The 26,013-nt window shown below is 42.6% G+C and overlaps 1 protein-coding gene across 2 annotated transcripts in view; it reads left to right on the forward strand.

Moving 5' to 3' along the window:
- grik4 (glutamate receptor, ionotropic, kainate 4) overlaps positions 1-26,013 on the forward strand; it is a 237,777-nt gene that overhangs the window by 209,296 nt on the left and 2,468 nt on the right. For both annotated transcript variants that reach the window (XM_065960396.1, XM_065960395.1), the window contains exons 12-20: positions 677-784; positions 10,324-10,527; positions 12,927-13,040; positions 20,416-20,525; positions 22,205-22,378; positions 23,228-23,393; positions 24,142-24,367; positions 25,249-25,377; positions 25,512-25,630. In XM_065960396.1, the coding sequence (XP_065816468.1) occupies positions 677-784; positions 10,324-10,527; positions 12,927-13,040; positions 20,416-20,525; positions 22,205-22,378; positions 23,228-23,393; positions 24,142-24,367; positions 25,249-25,377; positions 25,512-25,630 (1,350 nt within the window). The remainder of the gene's footprint in view (positions 1-676; positions 785-10,323; positions 10,528-12,926; positions 13,041-20,415; positions 20,526-22,204; positions 22,379-23,227; positions 23,394-24,141; positions 24,368-25,248; positions 25,378-25,511; positions 25,631-26,013) is intronic.

A 26,013-nucleotide genomic window follows, 5' to 3' on the forward strand; every position in this document is an offset into this window, starting at 1 on the left:
TCCTGTCAGTGCCATTATGGTAAAACGGAGGCGAGGAAGAAAAAGAAGTGAGAGGCAAAGTAGATTCACAAAAAAGCTCACGTTTGCAGACACTGCCATCATGGAAGTCGGAGATTGTCAAACTTGACTCGAGCAAATAAATGAACAAAAGAGGAGATGGCAGAGACAGATTGAAAGAGAATGGGAGGAAAGATGGTGTGTGGGTTGAAGGTGTGAATCCCCAGTCAAGCTCTAATGAAAATGAGATTGTGACTCTGCGCCACAGGATTTGCCGGTAATTGGTGTAATGAATGCATTCTGTTGCCTCTGATTGAACAGATGCCCTGTGCTCGTTCCTTGAGGAGGCACACACATGCAGTCTTTGTTTCCTCCTGCTGTGTTGGTACATTCCTTTATCATCTCACAGTGTTATGACCTGTCCACCACTGCCTATTTCCAGTCCTGGGTTTTGTGAAGGTCATACTGGTTTCCCAGAGAGGCAATTAAGGGCAGACTGTTTCTATTGGTCTTTTCCAGCTGATGGACTTAGTGACTGATATCTTTGTGTGTGTGTGTGTGTGTGTGTGTGTGTGTGTGTGTGTGTGTGTGTGTGTGTGTGTGTGTGTGTGTGTGTGTGTGTGTGTGTGTGTGTGTGTGTGTGTGTGTGTGTGTGTGTGTGTGTGTTCCCTCTTTGCAGATTGGCCTGTGGCATTCCGAAGATGGACTGTCCATGGAGAGAAAGCTTCCATCAATCAATGTGACAGACACCCTCTTCAACACCACTCTTACCATCACGACGATATTAGTAAGTACTACTGTATGCACACCGGTACGCACACATCCACAGCGTGATTTTATTTGCTCAACTCCCCAGCTGAGCTACATGTGGCTGACATTCTGTGGTTGACAGACAATTACCATATCAAAAGCCCATTTTGTATTTTCAGATCCAAACTCGGTCCTCCTGGGATTAGAGGAAGTGCTGCCGCACAATTGTTTGCCCTGAGTACTTCAGATGAGGGTACATCACAGTGCATCAGCAGGAGCTAATAATTCACCATGTCAGCCTTTCTCAGCCTCTGTTGTAAATAAAGATCCAGTGAGTGCTACTTCTCACTGCCTCCCTATGTTACCTGTTACAAAAGGAGGCTTTTTCCCCGCAGTTTCCTTAATCACCTGCCATGTCAGTGATCAATTACAGGGCTGCACTTCTTGGCCGAAGTGGGGATCTAAGCAGAATTTATTCTGAGGCCCTGTGGATGTGATCTCCCTGAAAATAAAATATATATTTGATTCGAAGATGGCTCAGCAAATATAATCAAGCGACCGTTAATATAGTTAGGTAGTTTTTAGAGGTAAAGTCTATGAGTGAAAAACGCTGGATGTTCATTACCTGATAATATTTATCATCGGCTTCACCAACCTGAAGAGTGTGGAAAAAAAAAAACATTGGCACAAACTTGAGGCCTCTCATAGAGGATGAGGTCCAACCACAGCATGTGTTCAGCTTATAGGGAGAGGCAGGTCTGATCAATACCTTTGAAATTCTCAGAAAACATGAATGCCCTCGATCTAGCAGTCTAAGATTTATCTCAACAATTTATCAGCAAGTATATTGAGTTTCTGAATCATGAATAAATTAATCATGAATGAATCATAAATAAACTGAGGGAACACAAGTTTAATATTTAACATGATAACAAAAGGAAACAATGCTGTCACTTGAGATCGCTGCTCCTGCCTGTCATTCTTTAACTAGCAGCCTAACAAAGTGTAACAAGTCAACATAATTTGTTGGCTTTATGGAAGGATAGATTGGGTGTCAAGAAACATGAAAGGGACCTGAAACATCTAATTTGTTATTGAATGGGACTAGATTTTCTTTATGCTTGAATCAAACTTCTAAAAGTCTTTGTAGCTGCTTGAGTGGCTCGCTGCCTTCTCAGTCTACCTCTAAGAGCTCTGTGCCTTTCACATTTTGTATTCTCATCACATTGAGTCCTGAATACAGCAAGGGCAAAACAGTAGACACATTCAGATCAGACAGCTTGAGAATTGTGTCTCACCTGTGGACACTGAGCTTATAGCTTATAGCCTACAGCTCCTTCTTATCAATTAAAACTCACCACTCCAGCATATAGAACAGGTCACAGCCGTACCTTGGCAACAGGTGTGCTAATGCTAATTCTAGATGCTAGAACTGTTTAGCTTGCTCATTGACTAGAAAGCTAATAAAATACCAGCAAGATTAAATTTCAATAATATTTATGGATTGGTTATTCAGTGCCCTGAAATCAGTATCAATATTTTCACAAACCAATGATAGGTCGTGTTTACTCTCAGCTGCAGTAAAGTTAATATAGATCTGAGATGATTGTTGTGACTGAATTTCAATAAGTTCACAGGAGCTTGTACTTGCTGCAGCTGGTAAGTTGCAGCTGCCCTCTGGGGTCCTCTAGGTCTTCATACATTGCTGAAAGACTACACTCAGAGTTGTAAATAAAACATACTGTATCTGTTCACTGTTACTCCTTCAAAAAAAAAAAACCTGTTAAAAAATTAAATATAAGTGAAGCCACTTGCTCACATGTCAAGCTAATGTTTCGGTGTATGTCTCAAAAAGTCGCTCAAACTTTGCACAATCATGACTTCTAGACTGATCCATTTCTCAACAGTGATTGTTGTTCCTCAATTCATCACCTCCCTGTTTTAATTATTTGAGCAGATGTGTTTGCAATTTCCAACCCTCGTGAGAAGAATATAATGTTGTTGATTAACTCCCTCGTTTCTGTACAACAGGAGCTTTGGCATGTCTTCTTCTGCTGTGAAACATCAGATGTGATGAATGGTTTTATGTCGACGCTTCTTATAAGCATCCCGATTTTTCGTCAGCTGCGTGTGTTTTCATGCCTGTCTTCATCCCTTGATACACACAAACACAAAGATGGTAGCACACACACACACACACAAACACACACACATACACACACACACATGTCACTCCTCCTCCCCGCTGATGAACAGACGATAAGACACAAAGTAGCTTGTAAGCAGAGGCAATTGGCCCAATGTGTTATTCTGAGTGGCTGGCTTATCTGCTAGGGGAGTCTGGGAATGAGGTAAGGACATATTGCCATATTTCGCCACTGAATGACTCACTGGTCTCATTGAGACTGATTGGGATTCAGATGGTACGGTTCATTTCACACGGGAGCGGAAGGGTGCGAGGGGAGTATGGTGAATGTGTTTGTGGTTTGTCTGTGTGTTTTTGGGTTGAGGGGGAGTACAAATGAGACAGTGTTTTCACAACAGAAACAGGGTGTGAAAGAAAAAATTGGCCAAGCCCAGAGCTTTGATTTCACTTTGGAGATATAGAGTCCCCGAACCAAACTTGGGAAGCCACCAAGGGGCAATTTTCAGTGCCTATCACGGCTCATTCATCATGGTGTGATTGCCGTGTCGCTGTTATCTCGCTTGTTGGCGGCAGACGAGCTGCAGCTGAAAGGCTCCATAAGAATTCCTTACCTTAAGCGCCGGCCTGGGAGACTGTGTGTGCCTGTCCTACCACTTACGGTATTAATGGAGGCTCTGTTCCAAGGATTCCTATAGTGTGTGTATTTGTGTGCACTTTGACATGTGCACCTGGTGTGTTTTTCAGGCCAGTTTCATTACAACCACATAAAGCCATCATCTTCACCCCTCCAATTTCATGAACAGCTCGAGGAAGAAAGAAAAAAAAAAAACAGTCACAGAATTGATGATCACTTTACTGCAGGGCCACAGGCCATGTGTTGGTAGCATCGATTGAGTTTGTTACAGGCATTGTTTAGGTCTCAGTGAAATTACATCTCTATACCTTCAGAAGCCAAACTAATGTAATAGAAAGAGCAGTTTTTATCCTTGATATTAAAATGATCTTGAATGGTGTGGTATTGTGCTTTCTATCTGTTCTGAAATGCAGCTGCTTGTTGAGCAGGAGAAAACGTCTTCTGTTTTCATTTCTACAGTATCATTGTAGCTCTGGTTGGCGCCATGGGATTTTCATTTGGCTGGTGAAACTGCTTGAATTTTTAGAGCTACAAGTGACCAACTTTCACAGTGATTTTTGAATTTATCTTGTTACTTTTTAAAATACCTCTACCCCAAAGTATGATTCCAAAGATTAACTGTGATGAAGGCGTATTGATAATGGGAAAACAAACAAAAGCTGAGAACACCGCAGCATATACTCCGGAGAATTCACCTTGAGCCAATAAGAAGAGAATGACGTTTATATACAGTGACTGCCGCAGGGTGCATAGACTGTCTGCACTTGATCACTACGATCTCCGTGCATGTAATTAAACGGTTGCATTGTGTTTTCTGCTCATCAGTATGTTGTTCTCCGCTCTTTTGTGGATGTTGTCATTCCATTGGACTACACATAGCATTGATATAAAGGGAAATATCATCATTATAGCATCGTGTAGCAGACTCTGTTGCTTCGGCCGCTACTTCCGCGTTGTTCATTTTACGTCACGCCTTACCTCAGGAAATCCCCCAACCCCCCCTCCCATCTGACAGGGATAGTCTCCAGCTGTGAGGAGCATATGGGAACGGCTAGGTCGGGAGACTCTCCGGAGCAGTCCTCCTGTTATTATCTAGATATTATCCGGAGTGCATATGAGAAAACAGTTTATGTGTAGTGCTTGGTCGCACTAAGTCACTCACAGTATGTTTCACATTTCATTTGATGGATTGATTGTTTTGTCTTTTTTGCCCCGTCTTCATGTTAATACATCCGTTTATTTTGCCACCAGCTGCTCATTAAACAGCCTGGGATGTAAATGCATCACTTATTTAATTAGGTTCTTAAATGATCTTCATGCTAAGTGCATGCAGAATTCAGGACTCCCTGTTATTCCTTGTTTCCAAAACAAAAACCAAATGAGTTTTACCTGTGGCGACATCTCTCTTTGGTGCCAGCATGCTGCCATTGTGAGGGAATAAAAAAAAAACCTCTCAATATTTGAATCCCTTCCAAGAAGACCCATTTTTCCTGATAATGCCTGAAACCTGTTTTGATTCCCTTCTGTTTGAGACATTTCTATCTTTGTCAGCCACAGCTCTCTTGGTCATTCTCCCAAACTCCCCTCTTGTCACTGAGTGCCATCTTATCCACTCACATACATGCGGCTAAGAATCTAACAGTGCTCATACTGCCGACTGATAAAAGCAGACACAGATGCTGATTTGTTGGCACATCGGCTCAGTGAATCTGCACACAAGAGCCGTCTCCATTTCAGTTTCTGTGTACTCGTTCTCTCTCTGTGTTCATCTCATTTGTACTTCTGTTTTCTGCCATTTATGTGCTGCCAAGCACAAAGCTGTTTGTTGAAATTTTGCCTCATAAAAAATGTACATGACCTGACTCTTTTTCTTGTGACCCAGTATTTTTCTGAGTATTGTGAGAGGTTTTGTCATTCTTCTTCATAGGACTAAAGAACCCCCTTAGAGAGATTTATATCTCCACTGCCAGATCTCTGGGCCCTGGAGAGCGAGTTTTTTAAAGGATAAGAACAGTTGAAGAAAGCGAGTAGGGTTGTGTGAAGACATACTGAACACCCGGAGGTTTTAAAAGGGGTAACTCCTCTAGGTGTGTGTGAACATCACCCACTGCTGCACCTGGAACTATGCATATTTCATATAGGTGTGTACGTGTTTTTGCTTGTGTGTTTCTTCCTCCAAAGTTATCTGTCTGCAAGCAGACTCCTCGTGGCCTGGGAATAAGAGTGTGCTTTAAAAGTCTGCATTTCTTTGCAGCTTCAAACTCATAGCTTTAGTACTGTTTTGCTGCTCTGTGCAAAAGAAGGTAGATGGAATTTCCAGAGATTTTGCCTTTATTGAAGACAGCTCTTTCATACCCCTGCATAGGCTTTTCATACCTTTTTTTTATATTTATTTTCTTATAATTTTGTTCTCATCTCCTCAAAGGCTTCAAGTGGAAGTGGTTCTGTCACTGATCTTTTTTTGTCAGTGTTTGGTGGAAGTTTTCGGATGAGTATGAACTGGAGCTCAGAGAAAGAGAGATAAATTGAAACAGAATAAATTACAGAGAGAAAAAAAAACAGAGAAGTAAGAGGGGGGAATTTTTCTTTCTTGATAACAGTCTGACAGCTCCTGTGTAATCGATCGCTGTTGGGTTTTCACTTGTATTATTGATGGGTGTTGGCCAGGTCTGTTTTTATCTGTCTGTACAGTAGCAAATAGAGGGAGAGAGGTCTAAATAATACTTGATAAAGCTGATTCATTTACCAAAATATGAATTTAATTGCAAAAGAGATCAAGTTTGGATGTCAGTAGAGTCAGTAGTGTAATTGAGTGGGTGTGTGAAAAGTGTATTGTGCGTTGGATGTGTTGGATGAGAAGGATGATGAAATAACAAAACAAGTCGCATACAGAAAGTCTCTCTGAGTGCTCAACTATACTTGCTTTTGAACCACATAAATTTTCACATACTTGCCTTTGCACAACGCGTTTTACTGGAGGATTCCTCTAGAGGGAGCACCTTATAAATCAGACGGCGTAAAACACTGAAGTAGAGATGATCTGTTGCCGGCTATTTTGGCATGCATGTTTTGTTGCTATGCAACGGCAATGAGACATCATAGTGTGTGTAATTGCGGACTTGATCTATTTACTTTTCTTCAAAACTTTCCGCCATTGTTGTAGCAGCTCTCTGGTGTCTCCGATGTTTCATTTCCAGTCTCATCACGATACAACTCTACACTGCTCCTAGCAGTAATATGCATATTATGTATAATAATTATATTATATATAATTTCTGAGGGCGTGCACAATCAACGCTGCAAACCTTCACAGGATACGCAGGGCTGATCATGTCATGCGTACGCATGGTTAAAAGCAAGTAAACTCAGGGCTTAAGGTGGCAGCTTATATAATGACTGTGAGCATCGGGCCCAGGTGCTCTCAGTCAGGCTGATTAGACACAAGAAGAGAGAAGGCACAACCCAACAGGCCACAGGGCTGTCACAGTACTTAACCAATTCAACACAAAAGGTCTTTGGTAAGAAAATATACAAAGCAATATTTTCTATATTTATCTGAGAGAACGAGCTTCTTAATGATTTTGAGCCTCTTATAAACATAGAATACAAATCTAATGAATAAGAAACTAAAACATGAATTCATTAAGTGATGTAGTAGGACTCCAAACATATGTTCCTCCTGGCATATTGGTCCTCTGTGCTGCTGGTGCAACTGTACAAGGTTTGTGTGTCTCTTCATTTCTTCCCTGTCCCTCAGACCCGCTCATGTTATGTACAAAATGTCTGTGAAAGCCATCCCCTGTGATAATAACGTTGCGGAAATTGGAAGCAGAATGAAAGTGTCTGACTTGGTCCAGCTGTACAGCAAGTTGCTGCTTGAAAAGCTTCACCAGTCTGTGAGCTGTGAAATTAGCATTTAAATGCGCCTCAAGCATGCTGAAAAAAATTAGCTTGCATTGAGGCCTGGATATGCCGATGAGGTGAAGTGTGAGTTAATGAACAGACTTACAAATATATATGTATGTTTCAGTAGTCCATGTTTCAGTGTTTTTTGATTCCTCCTGCCTGTATGTGGAACTTCGCTCAAAGCACATGATGTCATACTGAAGATGCAAATTCAACACTGCCTTTTCAGATACATATTCTCGTTTCTTTAAAGGGATAAAATGTTGCCTCAAAGATCTTGCCACTGTAGGTTTCAGCACAAACAGGAGTAAACTGAATATGCACGAGTTATTTTAAGCCACAGATTTTCATCCTTGTCTCAAGCTAATCACAATTCCTACAGCACAAGATCCCCCTCATCTAACGCATTTCTGCTTAAACAGCTGCATATTAAACTCTTAATAATTGCATTCATGTCTAAGCGTTCACACTCAGACTACCTCCCTCCAACCTACATGTAGTTTGTTTGCAACATTGCGGCTCCTCACTCAGGAAATGGCTGATTATGGACATAATAGAGGCACCAATTACAGGTTTCCAGCACAGCATAATTAGAAAAACAAATTAGTATTATATAAATGTGAATTCTTGGAGGAAGGTTTGGGATTTGGTGAACTTGTGAATATATACAGCAACAGGAGGCTGAATGTGAAATCAACCCAAAAAAAAACCACAGTGAATATGTTTATTATGAAGGGGGAACGTATCATCAAGGGCAGCATTGGGATTCTCTTATTATTAGTTTTAGAACAATGGATTTCTTTGGAGCACATTTAAACAGTACATTAGGCCTGGGCTACAGAGGCAGCGCATTTACTGGCTTGGAATTAGTTTACTAAAATAATAGGAAGTCAATTAAAAACCTGTCCTTAAACACATATTAAGATGTTAGTCCAATATTACTGTAAGTTGTAATACAGTATTTGGCTCTACCGCTTCCTGTCAGATACTGCTGGTTATTATTTCCATACACCATGTCTGTTGAATCAAATTTTGAGCCTGGTTTGATAAACTGAATCCGTATGCAGATTGTAGATGCAGAGTGACGCAGACAGAGAGAGAGTCTATCAGTACTCGTTTTATTCTCTCTCTTATCGCAGCAGAACAGAAAGCTGTGTGCTCTGCTGTCCACTGAAGCAGCGAGAACGATGCAAAATCTCCCAGTCCAGTGTCAAAGTGATCTGAACTCCTTCCCCACGTAGGTAGGCTACAGGTTAAACCACATAGTTGCTATGACAACAGGGCAATTCAAAATAACAGTCGTGCCACCTGATGTGCACCGGGCTCTCAAATGTTTCCAATTTTTGTGTAACTACTATTTTTGTGGCTTTGACTGTGAGGGAAATAAATCGGCAGTGAAACAGCTCAAAACAAAATGTGTTTTTTTCCAGCTGTGGCAATGACAAAACAATTTCACTTCTATTTCTGTTCTGAAAAATACAGCGCCACAACACAACTGCGTATGCTTTGCCCTGTCACAGCTGCTTTAAATGGCTTACCCACATGACCCGTGGGTGAATGTTCCTCGCTGTAGGCATTTATGTTTAAACAAGTCGTCGACAATCTCTTAAACACACTCATGGTTAAACAAACAACTCTGAGCCAGACATGTTTTTCTGCTTATGACAAAAACGTGATTTGTCAATCCAAAGAAGAAAAAAAAGTTCAGACTTTTTATCTACAGCGATACATCATACTTTTGTTTTTTATTTTTATAAATGGAGAATGTCAGTATAAAAAATGCTTTGAGTCATCGTTCTGATCTGATGTCGTGTTGCCAAAGTAAGTTACTTTCAGCTGGAGTGCACGATGGAGCAACAGTAAAGTGCTACATAACGCTGTCTTTTTTTATGATGTAGTGCAGCCTGAGCCCACCAAGGTTGACAGTTGCATTATTTGAAGAACAGCACAATAAGAATGCTTCCAAAAAAATACAACACTTTGGGGCTCTTTAAATCTTCCTACAACATCAACTAAATGTCAAAAGCAGACATAAATAAACAGACAGCCAAACTTAGAGACAGGTAGTAAATACGTGTGTGTGTGTGTGTGTGTGTGTGTGTGTGTGTGTGTGTGTGTGTGTGTGTGTGTGTGTGTGTGTGTGTGTGTGTGTGTGTGTGTGTGTGTGTGTGTGTGTGTGTGTGTGTGTGTGTGTGTGTGTGTGTGTGTGTGTGTGTGTGTGTGTGTGTGTGTGTGGCAATAGTTAAACAGCCTTTGTTTCTTATCCACTGTTTGCTTGATGCTGCAGATTGGCACATACCTGCCTGCTCCTGTTTTAGTACCTTGCGCGGCTTCAGATCCACAAATCTCACTTTTCACTGAAAGCCGTAAAACTGATGTCTGGTCTATGACCTCTAAAGGACAAATGGGCTGCTCGCGCCATTCTCCTGCACTGTTAACTGTTTAGTTAGCTTCAGTAAAACAATCCCATTCAACATTTATAAGGAACTCCAGCTATTTAGTCGGTGCAACAGTTTTTTTTCAAAAAAAACTTGCAAAGCTTTAGCAGAGAATCTTATTTATCCTAACATGTAGTCTAATGGTGTTGGGCCAAGCCCCAAAATTACGGAATCCTATTTAGCCCCTGATGCCAAACCATATTTTTTTTTTTTTTGTGAGATCTTCCATTCACAGCCACAGAGGATTTGACTCTTTGTTACAATAATTAGATTTATAATATCTGCATTGTTCTTCTTAAAAAAAATGAATTACAAATAATGATTTCAGTACAGATTGTGTTTATTTTTGCTGTACAGTTTGTTGGCATCTCTTTGCCTCACCCTGTTTTGTCACTTAATTACAGGACAGTAGGTGCGGTACTGGATGTAATGCAACAGTTTGTGTTTTCCAGGAGAATCCGTATGTGATGCTGCGACAGAACCACAAAGAACTGGAGGGAAATGACCGCTATGAAGGCTTCTGTGTTGACATGCTGAAGGAGCTGGCAGATATTCTCAAGTTCAAGTATCGCATCCGGCTGGTTGGGGATGGAGTGTACGGGGTCCCGGGAGCCAATGGAACGTGGACTGGCATGGTTGGAGAGCTCATCTCAAGGGTAACTAGCCTCTTAACAAACCCTAAGCCATTCATATTCTTATTTTCACATCACATACACATCTTTTGGAGGCATGTAGCATTCAAACACACATATGTATCACTCAGCTCTCATACACTTATCAGCCAGTGGCTTTCCATTTGTCATACACTCTTCTTTGCCGTTTGGCAGTTGACCTTTTCAGCTGAAGTATTGTTTTGGCTAAAACAGTCACAGCAAGTTGGTGGCTTATTCACTGTCAGCTTTTTTCCTCAAGCCTTCTAAGCTGACCTTAACACACTCTCCTCCTGAATCAGTCTATGTTGTTGCTGATAAATCTCTAAGCGAACTCTTACACTCTTTTCTGCTAAGCGGTGTGTAGCAGTTAACTGGCAGATAAGGTTACATAAGGGAGCTGAGGGGAGAGAAAGTAGTGGAATTGGCATAAAGGCAGGGGTGAGAAAGTACAGAAAGAGGAATGAAATCAAGAGGGACTGAGTAGATCGCAATTGGTGATCTGTCTTAATTCTGTGGGCTAATGGAGGGCAAAGTCATTAAGTATGTAAAGCAAGAAGTGCCCGTTCTTGTTATTGTCAGAGCTTGCCACCGTCCCGTTCTCCTGTAAGATGCCTGTGGAAGGCTGACCTTCAGAAGTGCCGTGGTTGAGGTCGGCACGTGTCTACATCAGCAGCTTAGGCTGTAGAGTGGCAAGGCAGCAGGGGTGGACAAAAAGTCGAGATTTGCTGGAGAGGGATTTGTCGAGGGATAAGGGACGTCTGGAGCGATGCTCCACGGTGGACAGAAAGGCTTCAGCTTGTTTGGTTAAAGGCTTAGGTTGGAATGGGAAAGATGGTGGAGGAAAAAAAGAACAATGGAAGGGCCATACTGTTAAGTTTTATACACTTAGTAGCTAAAAAAAAAAAGGACAGCCTGAGGTTACTGTGGTCAACAGATACCTATGCCCCCGCCTGTACCATTCACAATCAACTGTATTTCACAGCATGAGGGTGATTATTTTGAAAGCTGTCAGACGGCCTGACTAACAATGAGACATGCTAGAAGGAATCCAGACCAAATTGTTAAGTGCAGAACAGTGTGTCCTGGTTCTTAATTCACAGTGCTGCAGCAAAAGAACAGAGGCACATTATGTTGTGATTTAATAGAAATGGAAACAAGTATGATGCAATATTGAACAGCCAACATTACAAGGTTTTTTTTCCAGTTATACTAGAAGGCATAACAGCCGGCAGGCAGGCAGAGAAATCCAGTAATCAGTATTAATATTCAGTCCTAGCATAAATATTTCAGTGGCTGTTCCGACGTACGTGTGTGTTCATTTTTCAAAGGATCAGTGACTTTCTTTGTTGAAATTGCCTCGATGGTTGTTCCTGGCGTGTGGCTTCCTTCCGGCACTAAAAGCAGGCATCACACTTTCAAACAACTCAGAGAGAAAAAAAGAAGAGGCGACGGATGACAGAGGGTCAAAGCCTGCAGGCAGAGGATAGGGCAGCATGAGCTATTAGACTTCAGTGTGATGTGTAGGCAAGGGCAAGGTTAAAGAGGTGGACATTTTGAATGTAATGTGCTAATTGAAGCAAGTACACAGCAGGTCTGAGCTTTAAGTTGAAGCCAAATGTCTTCCGGTGGCATTTTGAAGCTGCTCTAAAGGTTAGGATAATTATGGAAAGCAACAACAATTTTCACATCACGTCAAAATGGATTTTGAAAAAAAAAAAAAAAAAAAAACTCCCTTTCATGCATGGGAGTGTGCCCCCTCTCCACGTCTCTCTTTCCTGGAGATACAAACAGTGTGTTGTGAGTGACATCTGCAGTGCTGCAGAGCTCCTTTCTCCTCTGTCGCGTCCTCCCTTTCCTCCTCGTCTCCCCAATCCTCTTAGTTCTCCTGCAGCACACAAAGAGCAATGCGTTGCTGCTTTCACTCGGTGCTCCTCAGGGAGATGAAAAATCCCTTGCAGTAGCACTTTACTGGCCTGTTTTATTAGCAGGTAGCCATCCAGTCTTCCATGTGCATTGACCATTTTCTACGTATGTGTATCTCTGAGTGTGTGTGTGTGTGTTTTTCCAGCTGCTGCTTTGTCAAGTGATTTGTCTTGACAGCGTTCCCGTGACCGGCCACAATGATTACCCCGAAAGCTCTCTTGTGTCATCTACATGTACAGACACACAGAGTGGCATTGCTGGATTATCCTCACCACAGATAGAGCCATTGGCGAACAACGAGGCCATGAATACAAAAGGGCATTATTAGGGAATTTGTATCCACTTATTATGTCATCCTCGTCTTTCTCTGCGGCGCTTAAATTATCGGTTATGTCATAAACTTATGTCACGTCATCATGTCTATGTTAAGAATGCCTTTGAGTGTGTGTCTTTCCTGTTTACTTGGCTCTGTGTTTCAGAAAGCTGACCTGGCGGTAGCGGGCCTCACCATCACGGCAGAGCGTGAAAAGGTCATAGACTTCTCCAAGCCCTTCATGACCCTCGGCATCAGCATCATGTACCGCGTCCACCTGGTGAGTTACCTCCAACCAGCACCCATCCTCTCGAAAACCAAATGAAAGGGCTCTTGTGCACAGCTTGTGACCGTATCACAGTAGGTTATCATTTTTCTCTCATGGCTAAAGAAGAACCCGCTCTCACTTCACCTCCTCTGCCTCTCAGCTGCATCCTTCCCTCTGCATCTGTTTTTTTTTTTTTTCCCCTCCCGGCTGTACCCTCTGCTTCATTCTTTCCTCTTCTCTTCTAACCCTTAGTCTTACTTTTTTTGCCTCTTCTTTACCTCCCCCCTTCTGGCCCTGCTGTCTCAATTTGTTTACTTGTGTCCACTTCTACTGTGTTTGCCCATTTCCTCCTTCTGTTGCTTCGACCCCCCATCCTGCCAGCACCAGATGGCACGCTTAACTGTGCGAACTTCCCGATGAACATAGCAGTTTCACAGTTGTTTTTCTTCTTGCCCTCTGAACGGGTTTGGCCATCTTGTTGTCACACATGCATTGCCCTCCATACTCCACAGAGAGCAAGCCCAAGCAAGAAACAGCAAAACAACAGCAGTGCAGGTGGAAATGAGCCAGTGTTTGCAGACTCAGTGGCCCATTAATCATCCGTCCTCCCTGAAAACCCAAGGTGACACTGCAAGGCCCGGCGTATCTCTGGCCATAGTCCACGCTGAGGTGTTTTGGCACATGGGCTAGCTAACATTAGTGTTGCTTCCCAGAGGAGCATTTACTCACGTTCCCTCTAGTACTGTCTCCCTTCCTTGTAAACCGCCCTCCCGCTCACCTTCCCTCACTTGGCGGGCAGCTCTAATAAGAGTAGCAGTGAGGCATTCAATTGAGCTCCAACTGTTTGGGAGAATCAATCGATGTCCGCAGCAGGTGCAGTGTTAAATGGCCTTCTGGGTAGCATATCACCTCTGAAGTGGGGGGCAGGTAAGCAGGTGGCAGCATTAGGAGGTGATATGGAGCTGAAGTCTCTGATGGCTAGCAAACAGAGCCACAGAGATGAATTAGCACCGACATGACCCATTTCACAGCAAATTCCTGGATAAGAGGTCAATAAGAGCAATATAAAAAAATATGTTATTAAGAAAAAGCACTTGTGAGGAGTATGGCATTTTGCAAAAAGTAAAGAGTGAACAGAGATAAATCGGAGAGGGAAGAGATGTGTCCTTAGTCCTTATCTCTCTTTTTCTCTCTCTCTTTTTCCATCATTTCCTCACGCTTTCTTTACTCTCCCCTCGCCCCTTGGCAGTTTCTCAGATCCGCCCCACGGCAGTCCCTCCGCATGGCTCTCAAATTCGATATTTGAATTTCTGTGACTGCACTTGTTTAGTTCTAATCCACTGACTATTGATCTGAGGCACAGTGATTTCTACACGGGGGTTTGCTGCTTATTTCAAACTTTAAATGAAAAATCCAGGCTGATCAATAAGAACGGCAAATGCAATAAAATAAAGGCGCCTGTTGGGTATTAATTACCATCAGACCATCGACCATTTAATCACCAGCTATCGTCTTTGTCTTTTTGTCTTTTCTCTCCCAACCAAACAATACTTTTCTCTTTTAGTGTGCAACCTTTTTTCCATGCCAAATGTTTCTCTTTTAAAAGGCTGTTGAAAGTATTCACATTCTGAGCCAAGAAATGTTGACAGTTTTTGTTTAATTGATAACAATAAAGAAAACAAAATCCAATTTTGGCAGAAGGACTTACATATTAAAAAGTTACCTTAAACCGTGCTCTGAATATCTTTGCCTTTAAGCACAAGTCAGTGGAAAGGCAGATGAGCAAAAGTTATAATTTTTCCGAAAAAACATCAGGTTCCTCCACTCTTAAACTGTCAGCAGTCACAGTCACCTTTCATGTGCAGCATATACTACTCTTAATTACCCATGGTAGGATTTTGCATCTGTGTTTTAGGGTAGCAACAAACACAAGGCGTTTGACTCTCTGGAGGCGCTGCTGTAGCCTTGTTCTACGTCCTCAGTCCTGCTGTCTGATTTATCACGGCCACACGTTGAAGGGAATTATGGGAAAGAAGCTCAGACAGCCTGGTGCATGTGTGCACAAGACGAGCTCAACCTGGCTAGGTTCTCTAGCCATTTTGCTTTATTATTAAGTTTCCTGATGGGAATATGTTGTTTGCTATACAGTCATGTAGAATAGTGTCTGCACTGTGAGTTGTGCACGGGGTTTGAGGCTATATAAATACACTTGATTTCCTTTCACGTCCATTCAAAGAGCACACCTTCACCTCAGCTGCCTGTACAATACATTATTCCAGAGTTATGAACCCAGACATAACCTTGAGCTAGTGTTAAGCACTTCTCATAAAAACATCCCCCCATTGTATTGATAATCTGTACAACAAAAAGCCATATGCTACAACCCCAAAATCCCAACACTCCGAGGTACTTCATATCCGTGCCAGTTCCATCATATAAACATTTTCATCATTTTGGGAGCTGTGCGACTGAGTAAGCGTATGTGTTTGTGCATAAGAGAAAGCGGGGCTTAATTAGACGTAGGAGTTAATTAGGGCTGTGTGGAAGCTGTGTTAGCTGCAGCAGCCGCCCCCAGGGTAGAGCACAGCATACGGCGCTTTATTGACTTTCTTGCCACACACGACCTCAGACAAAATTACACAGTCACAAACACATGTAGCCCCTTTGCATACACACACACACACACACACACACACACAAACTTGCACTAAACACACAGACATAAATCCTGAGAACCTGTAGAGCCCAAGAGGCAGCAGGATGTTGTTGTGAATATGAACCTGTGACCTCTGCCAAATCAACTGCTCTCCTCAGATTGCCCCTGCGGGTATCTCAACAACTGAAACAGCTGACAGCGTCTTCTCTGACACACTCTGAAATGCAAACACTATCAAAGAGCGGAGAAAGGAGACAGAAGGTAGGGAGGCACGGGGAGGGTGAGGAAGAAAGATGACATAAAAGAGGATGAGCAAAAAATAGAAGGAGAGGCATAAGGGGTAGAGAGACGACGGATAAATGAGAGCAGAGAAGTGAGCAGGACAGGGAGCGACGATATGGCAATGGAAAGTCTCCTTCGGTGAGTCGGTATTCAGGCAGCCAGCCTCAGGGGGCATAAGTGTGGTATGAATACCAAGAAGCAGGATGACTAGGTGAAATCCTTGACTGGATAACCTTACCAGCTCCTTCAGTCACCCTGGTGTGCAGCCTTCTGAGAGGGGGGGGGGGGGGGGGGAGGGGGAGGGAGGGAGGGAGAGAAGGAGAGAGATTGGATGAAGGAAGGACGCCGGGAGTTGAGAGTGAAAAAGGACAGCACAAGGTAAAACAAATCAGGTCTTCGTCTGCATATAAGGAAGGAAAAGATGGGGCATTAACATACTATAATAGCTAACGATTCCTCGCTTTTCTATTTGTTAAGATGCACTCGTAAAAAGAGGTCATAAAGGATGTTAAGCCCTCTGTACCACGCCTGCACTCTTGCGCGTCCTTCGATTCGCCTTGAGCCCTCTCATCATCTTAACATAACGATAAACCTCTACAAAAATGATTCCCCTGCTTCTAATAAAAATAATTTGAACACTGCAGCAAGTGTTTATGTGTGAAGTGTCGGGGCGACCTGTAGCCGTAATGTTTTGTCATGAACTCACATTTGGTGCTTATTCTGCCATGAAAACTGTTTACTGCAGCACGTTGACTCTTAATATATAACTCATGCTACATCTAATGCTTGGTTTTAGTTTCGGAGTCTTCTCTCTCGTCTTAATCCACATCTCTCATTAAACAGTAACTACCATTTGATCCATGGTATCTGTTTTTGTTTTGTTTTTTGTCCGCCTACCTACTGCCTCTTTATTCAGCACTGGTGGCCCCTGTGCAACGGGTTGCCCGAGCACGTTTCATATGTGCCCTACCGTGGATGACTGACAGCGTAGACAGCTGCTGACGAGCTTTGAAACACAAACACACAGCTACTGTCAGTCTGTCTTACACAAGCTGACTGAAAAATGAAGCGAGAGCAGACCACCTTTGTGAGCTCACTGTCTAAACACTCATTCAGGATGGATGAGCTGGATTTTTGGACTTCTGGTCTCTTATAAATTGAATCAAGAGAGAAGTTAAGAATGAAGGTTTGTTTAATCTTGAATCCTCTCTTGATTTAATTAAATACCAGGAACCTTTTGTTGGTGTTTTAAAATACACTCAACCTTGGCTCAGGAGTTATTTATACGCTGTGCTAAAATAAGTGGCACTAAGGCCTGAACGGCAGAGATGAATCAGAGGTAACCTCAGTGAAGGACAGATGCACTATTTCATAATTTTCTGACATCAAAGGGAACAGAAGTCAGTCTGCCTCTCCTTTGGGCCACCTCTGCTCAGACAAGGATTCAGTGAGGCACTTTTTGTGCTGAGCTGAGAAAGCTGTGGCAAACAAACCTGTATCAACATTTTCTTTCTGGCTGCACAACAAGCTGTAAACACAGCATTAGCGCATATCACCTCCAAAAAGCTAAGAGAATGGGTTCACAAGAAGTTCCAAGAAACAGTTATTACACAAGAGTGAGGAGCTATATTGTTTCTGGCACCATACAAGTCCAGTATAGGAGCTGCTTTTAGCTATGATTTACTGAGAGAGATATCTGGCTCTTTAGCTGCTGCTCAATGATCCAGTGTTTAAGCTAGTAGCTAACTACACCCAAAAACGGTGAAGTTTCTGCTTTAAAATTTTTAAAAAAAGGGACGGAGGGGGCTGAAAGTTTCTCAAACGCTCTGTAGAGCTAAGAGGACCTGCTAAACTGGGTTTCAGTTATCTGTTGGTTAATCCCACATTTGTGTCACAACACTTAACTGTGTTATTGTAAGAATATTTATTATTGATTAGCTTAAAAATGAAAAAGCAGGCATCATACTAGAATCCTTAACGGTGAGTCTATTAGGATTTTTTTCTGGGACTCAGCATGACCTAAAATGTTTGTTAAACCGAAATGTTTCCAGAGAAAATATCCTGACATATTTTAGAAATATGTACACAGATTTTCTGCATTTCCCTTTCAGGCTTTCTGAATCTCAGTGTGCTCATTAGTGTGTTTCTCACAGCCTTGCCACGGATAATTTCCCCTGCAACTCCGGAGAAACAGAACTTTGTGTCTGAGTGTTAAAGCACACATATTACAGCAACAGAGTCAAGAGTTCTTTGCAGCGCACGACTCCCACTTTATTCCTGTTGTCTTGTGATCTCTGTCTCTTCCTACCTTTTCTCTCTGTCTCTATTTCTGATCTTCTCTTCTGCACCTCCACTTCTCGTACATTTGCGAGCATGGGATTCCCACGTCTCCAAAGCTCCCTTCATCTTAATAATAGCACCTTGGTGGGAGCTTAAGATTCGGTCACACGGGGCAGGCTGTTTAAAAAAAAAAGCTGGTTCAGCATGCACCAAACCAGACTAGCAAACACAGGGAATCATGTCAGCATATATATATATGTAACCTCCTAAGGCAACAAGGGGCCGGTTTGCAGTGGTACTGAATATGCCCTGAATGTTCAAATCTTGTCTGCCACGTTGATAGCTGTTGTGTGTTTTCAGACCTCGCTGTTCTATTTTCAGACAGCTATCATCATCATCAAGCACTACACTCCAAAGATAGACAGACATTAGGCAGGCAGGCTGATATGAATCTAAAAATTACACTGAATCTCACCCCTCCTTTGCTGCTTTCTGCACCACTCCCTTCTTACCCACTAAGGCTAATATGCAAGTGATTACAGACGCATTAATGAATTTTCGTCTCTCTGCCAGTCTAAATGGAGGTTCGTTTATCATAACAAATGCCTACCAATATAATTTCACCCTCTTGCTGCAAATTAAATTTCGAGGGGCCTCGGAGATGTGCTGCTGCAGTGTTCTGGCCTGCATGACGTCCCTTAGGAGTACCTGATTGAGCATTTTTTTATTAAAGCAATTTGGGCTGGTTGAGGGAGGGGTTGGAGGCTCTGCGGTGCAGCTTGTCAACACAGAAGTGGAAGATAAGGGATTTCTACATGACTGAGTGTTTCTCTCTCAGAACAACACTTTGGACAGTTGGCTGTTTGATCGCCACCAATATTTTACCCGTCTCGCTGGCCCTGACAGCCACCTTCATTTCATAGTCATTAACAGATGGTGGACGTGCATCTGTGTGCAAATGGCTGATATTCCCTCGCTGACGTTAGAGGGTACATGCTGAACATGCACAAAACGATATATGAGCATATTTAAACACACACACACACACACACACACAACGGCTCTGATGGCTGGCACTGCTTCACCAGTAATTGGTTTCATTTGGAGGACAATAGCTGTTGGTGCTGGATAGGAAACATTAGGAATTAGCCCCCTATATTCCCATTGGTCTACAAGCTGCCAACCCAATTTCAGCCACTTTCTCTTCCCTACCACTGGTTACCAATCCAAACCAGGGCTCCTCTCTGCCTGCATTTCTGTCAAAGCCAAAGCTATTAATCTTTTTCTTTTTTTGGGGACACTCGCTATGCACTCAGAGTCATACTGGAAGTCAATTATAGGTCACAGAAATGAATTCCTTTGTAATATAGCTGTAATAGTTTAGTTGATTGTTGGACCTTTCTCTCTCCACTGCATGCAACCTTGTGAAAAGTGTCAAACCTTCCCTGTTAATAATTTTGACCTTTAATTGTTCTTGTTACTCAAAGCTTTTTGTGTGTCGGATACTGTGTCTTTGTGATTCCATTTGAAAGCCTCATATTTACAAATGAACACAGACAACTTAGGAAACAGACAGTTCATTCAGTTTGCGGTGTCAGAGTCCCGGAAACCAAACCTCTTATCTGTGATGTTCCATCAATACACAACTGTCTGCCACTCTGTTGACAGTTCATGGGAGACTGAGTTTGTGCTTTCATACAATGTTGATCTGAATGTTTACACGCAAATGAGATTCGTATAATTATAGTGCTATCAGTTCGGGACAGGAAAATCTAAGCTTATCACATCGAAATCCTTTATTTACTGTCCCAGTCACCTTTTTTTCATCGTTACAAATATCACAGTTAGAATTGATTGTTGTTTAACAAGGACTAAACTGGATCCTAGGGCAAAAATAATCACTTGTGAAATTCAGCAACATGTCTTTTAATTAATTGCAGCAGTATAGAGGTGATGGTAGACACTTTAGATATTTTTTGCATGCTAATTAGTTCATGTTCAACTTTACAAGTCAGCACTTAACCTATTGACTACATGTTCAAAAAAAGACCCTGTTGCATTGGCTCGTGTGATTTAAACTGGTTATTCAAGTGTAACATGGTCTCTGGAGGCTTTAATGATTTTAACCCTTCACTTGTGTGTGTGTGTGTGTGTGTGTGTGTGTGACAGGGACGCAGACCGGGCTACTTTTCCTTCCTGGATCCCTTCTCCCCTGGAGTCTGGCTCTTCATGCTTCTGGCCTACTTAGCTGTCAGCTGCGTCCTCTTTCTGGTGGCCAGGTAAAGAGCTCAGCAGTACAGATAAGAAGAGAGAAAACATTCAGTGACAAACGGAGGGGTAGAGTACAGAGAGTAAGAACACAAACAGGTTTATTTAGGCGTTATATAGAGGAGGAAACAGGTGTCTGTTCCCCCGCTTTTCTTCAGTTGATCTTCAACATCGGGGGGGGGGGGGGGGAGAGTTTTCCCCTCCCTGTGGTTTCGTACTCAGCGTTAAACTGACACCTGCTGGTTAGGAAGGGAACTGGAAAAACTACTGCTGCATGTTTTAATTGCTTATACTACTGAAACATTATCAAATGACATTGTAGCTTATGAATATATAAATCTCATGTATCACTCGGTAGAAACAAATGACTATTCCCACAGGGGGTATGTATTCCTTCTCACAAGAGAGCTTTAAGAAAATAGGAATATGAAAATGATATATATAAGTGTAGTCATTGGATCATGAGCATTATGTAAATAATATGCATTCTCAGTTTATTTCTAAAATGTGTTAAGAATACTAAATCATACACAAACATATCACAAATTAAATTAGCATTAAAGGCAGAATGTGCAACATTTTACACATAATTAAAGCAGAAATCTAGTATACCATCTGTAAATATCTCTCTGAGTCATGACTGTCTACTTCGAGTGTGACGGAGGCCGGCTCATCCCCTTGCGTATAGAAGCTGTTTTGAGTGAGGGACTATAGAAAATGAATGTCATTTAAGTGTTTTTAGATCATGGTCATTCCGTCTAAATGTACATGCAATGTACGAGCAAACTAAAGAGCACTACAATTAGCCTGCTAACCCGACAATGCAGCTCGAGACAAGGACAATTTTGTCCGCCACTTGAGCTTAGTGCTTAATTAATGTGCGTTCCAGTTTGACAACTCCTTTGTGCAAACGCGAGGGGGAGAGGGGTTGGAGGTGTGTCGCATGTAGGAGAGCGGAGGATTCAGTGTGGCAGAGGTATCGTCAAACAGCAGTTTGTGTTGGTTTCATGACGGTGCTCAAGGGCCACATCTACTGCATCAAAAAGTCACACTTTCTTTCTTTAAAGCACAACAGCTAGTATGAAGCGCTTTGCAGAATGTGTTTCTGTAACTCCATCACAGTCCAGGGAAACGAAGAACAGGAATCTCGTCCACTTGATTACAAAAACAATATTTTCACTGCCAGTTTGAACCAGTTCAGTCAGCTAACAATTACTCTTACGATCTAAATATGGGAAAAACGAATAATGTTGATGTTATCCTAAAAAGTGGTCACCATAAAACCATTAAATTCCACCTTCTTTTTATCAATTTATTTTTGTTAAACAAGGCAGACCAGAAGGACATTTACCTTCACAGAGTTATCACTCAACTGAAGCTTCATGGAGAATCATATGAACATAGAAATAAGAATTCTTTCGCCTCTTTCTTTTTAAGTAGGCAGCACAGTGGGAATGAAAAGCAGGTTGATTCTCCCTCTTGAGAGCCAAGGTGACTTTGTGCTCAGTCGAACATTAGAGATGTTTTTTCCTTATCTCTCTCTCTCTTTCTGTCTCCATTTCTATTTGCTCTGTCTCTTGAGTTTTGCTCCTGTCAGAATACCTAATCCAGCTTTCATTCCCACTCACGTTGGCTATACTCCTCCAGTGATTTACTCTGTTATCAATCTCTGTGTCTTTATTCTGCCCAGATTGACTCCCTATGAGTGGTACAACCCCCACCCCTGTCTGAAAGGTCGCTGTAACCTGCTGATCAACCAGTACTCACTGGGCAACAGCTTCTGGTTCCCTGTTGGAGGCTTCATGCAGCAAGGATCCACAATTGCTCCCAGAGCTCTGTCAACACGATGTGTCAGCGGAGTTTGGTTTGTATTCTTCAAAGAGACACACAAACATGAATTGAATTTGAATGTTTGTTTTAATTCTGTGCGTATTTCTCCATCATGGATGCATTTCATCTTTCTATTTGATCTTGAAGTTTGAGTGCAGATTATGGGGACATCATTGTTGCAGATGAATTAGTGAGGGCAGTTCTGCATGCATAATGCCGGAGACATTGAGGCTGTTAGCACCTTGTAGTTAAATCCCTCCTTGGTGATCTGATTAGATGTGGATAGCCTGAATGCTAGCTGTGAAAGGGACCCCAATGTGTCCTGAGGATGGATTGAGGTTGTCTGGCACATTATCCATGTTGTCTTTGGTAGTGTAAAATACTCATTCCTCCTGCAAAGCATTAAGGACCGCCCCCTCAACTTTGGAGTACAATGCAAACTCCTACTCTGTGTCAACTACTATTTGCATGCGATGCAGGCAAGTTAGTTTTGAACTCAAGTACTCAGTGGAGAAGTATTGTTGATGAATGACTGTACTTAAGTGCTGTCCTCTTATTATCAGATCACACCGGAGGGATGTTCATGCAACATGCGAACAACCTCATTGTCTGCGTATGTCTGCCTTTGCAGTAAAAACGACATTCCTTTCATCCAAACTTGTACATTGTCACCTTCATCTGTACCCACCGCCACATTCATCCATCTGCCCCGTCATCCTCTGAAAGTCCTGCAGTGTCTTCTTTTCTCAGGTGTGCATTTTTTATTTTTTTTTTATCCTCCTACGTTTTCACCCAGACAATCCGTCTTCATACACCTGCCTGCACATTTACATACTTTTATAGGCGAATACATATGTTCTTGTCCCCTGCCTTTCCCCCACAGGTGGGCCTTCACATTAATCATCATCTCATCCTACACTGCCAACCTGGCTGCCTTCCTGACAGTGCAGAGGATGGAGGTCCCCATTGAGTCCGTAGACGACCTGGCAGATCAGACAGCGATAGAGTACGGCACCATGCACGGCGGATCCACAATGACCTTCTTTCAGGTCAGAGGTTAAACACATACTTGCATATGATCGATTGTTTATACTATTAAACAGCCACACAACCACATGTATACACACCTAAGATCACCTGCATTGATCAATGAGCCATCTGCTGCGTTATCCCTCTCGTCACCTTCCTGTCCTTCCTGTCTTCCCCATCTAACCACAGGTTTTATCTGTTTCCTGTCTGTTCCCCACACAACCATTCAATATCCCTATCCTTGGGGAAATGTAGCACTGTCCAAGGCCTTAAGAGAGACACACACTATCCTCTATTTTTCTCTCAAGACTTGACCTCACAAGAGTGAGAGAGAGAAACAGAGTGTTACACAGAGACAGTGAAGGATGTATAGAGGAAAGGAGAAAGGGACATTATCCTTGTCTTTCATTACGCGCTCACGTCCACCGGACCTTGAATAACTCAGGGAAGACATGTCAAGATAAACTAGAGGACATGTGAGGACGTAAAATGAGGATTCTGTTCCAATCTCTGAATGCTACACAAGGAGAAAAAAATATATGCTGATAAACAAACGTCTGCAAACTGCAAAACACCTTTGGGGAGGGTTATGGAAGGGTTTGAATAAAATCTATCAGAGGGGAAAATGAAAAGGAAAAAAGAAATGAAAACAAATCTGCTCTTCTGAAAAATGTAAAAATATGTATAACTTTGTATGACTGTTGTTTACTGTCTCCCACATCTGAGTCTGTGTGAATCTTGAACCGCTGATTGTGTCTGGCGCTGCAGAACTCTCGCTACCAGACCTACCAGCGCATGTGGAACTTCATGCACTCCAAGCAGCCCAGTGTGTTTGTGAAGAGCACGGAGGAGGGCATCGCCCGCGTCCTCAACTCTAACTATGCCTACCTGTTAGAGAGTACGATGAACGAGTACTACCGCCAGAGGAACTGCAACCTGACGCAGATCGGAGGACTGCTGGACACCAAGGGCTATGGAATTGGCATGCCGCTGGGTGAGTGGGGGAGAAGGGTTAAAAGAAGGAGAAGAAAAGAAAAAGGACAACTTAACAGCTCACTCACACAGGTGGCGAACCTGATAGCAGTGTCTTTAATTGGTTTAAGTTTGGTTTTAGTTTAATAGCGGTATAGAGAGGATCCGAGGTTCGCTGTAAAATGAAGGCAGCAGAGGGTAAAAGCTGAGGGTTTTGCTTAAATTTGCTGCATAATTCATACTAAAGCTAAGAAGGGAGAATTGAAGAGCAGGGGTATTAGTTGGAGGATACACCATAAACGTCACATTAGTGCGTTACACTGAAGAGGAAAGCCTCAGAAAAGCCAAACCATTAGCTGCTATCATGGAGGAAAGTGATGCAAAAAGAGAGAAACTTCTGAAATAAAAAAACGACTAAGCACTGCACTTTAAAAGAGCAGCTGTTTCCCTGCTGTGATCAGAGAAGTAAGGAAGAGAAAAGCAATGTGTTTATTGTTCCCTTCACTGTACGAGTGCGCTTCACTGCTCCGAGAGTGTGCACCAACACTGTTTACTTACACTTTGATCTCAGGTTGAATAGTGTGAGAGAAACACACCTTAAAGTAAACAAGATTAATTTCAATTCCTTTGATCTTTAAAGGACAGATAAACCCGGTGTTCAGTGGATCGTTTTCCGTTGCCGCATACTGTGATGTGACCTGTAGAACACATCTAAACGGCTGTAAGCCCTTTAATCCTATAGTTAGAATCCTTTCCTAATCCTTTTGTTTGAAGTTTTCCAAAATTGTAACATAAATGCTCATTTAATACAGCCAAAAAGGTCCCCGAAAAAAACATACCCTCCCTGTGTTCATAAATATGTATGTATCTAAATGTCTTATCACCTTTCTCTCTGCCCTTCAGGGTCAGTGTACCGTGACGAGTTTGACCTGGCCATCCTCAAAATGCAGGAGGACAATCGTTTGGAGATCCTCAAGAGGAAGTGGTGGGATGGTGGCAAGTGTCCAAAAGAAGAGGACCACCGTGCCAAAGGTTTAACTCCGGCTAATCCTCATCTGCTTGTTCTTCTGCTCCACTTCTGCTTGTGTCTGGAACAACACTTCAACAAATCCCTTTTCCTGTCCTGTCTGCCCCCCGTCCCCCCGTCCCCGTCCCATTGTCTCCAGGTCTGGGCATGGAGAACATCGGCGGTATCTTTGTGGTGCTGGTGTGCGGCCTGCTGGTGGCTATCTTCATGGCAGTGCTGGAGTTTGTCTGGATGTTAAGGCAGGCGCCAGGAGATGAGGTGAGAGAGGGCTATTTAACCTGCATCTGCTTTGTCTCCCTCTCCCCTCCCTGGTACCCTCACCCTCGGGGAGCAGCAAGGCTTTCCAGCTTCTAAATTTGATAGAAAGCGTAGCAGGCGCCTCCTTTGGGTGACATGTGGCACCGTCAGTACAGCCGATGAGCCATTAACAGCACAAAACCAAAGATATACCTCATTTATACCTCACTAAGAGTAAATGCATATATGGAATATTTTATATTTGTAGCATTAAGATTCATTCATATATTCTTTACTTATAATATGGTGCATTATATATAACACTGACTGTAGCTGGATCTTATTGGTGGTGAACACATGCTAAAAGGTTCATGCCATGTTTTATCCCAGCCTTAATGAATTCA

Source organism: Labrus bergylta, chromosome 11 (assembly GCF_963930695.1).
Source record: "Labrus bergylta chromosome 11, fLabBer1.1, whole genome shotgun sequence".
NCBI lineage: Eukaryota > Metazoa > Chordata > Actinopteri > Labriformes > Labridae > Labrus > Labrus bergylta.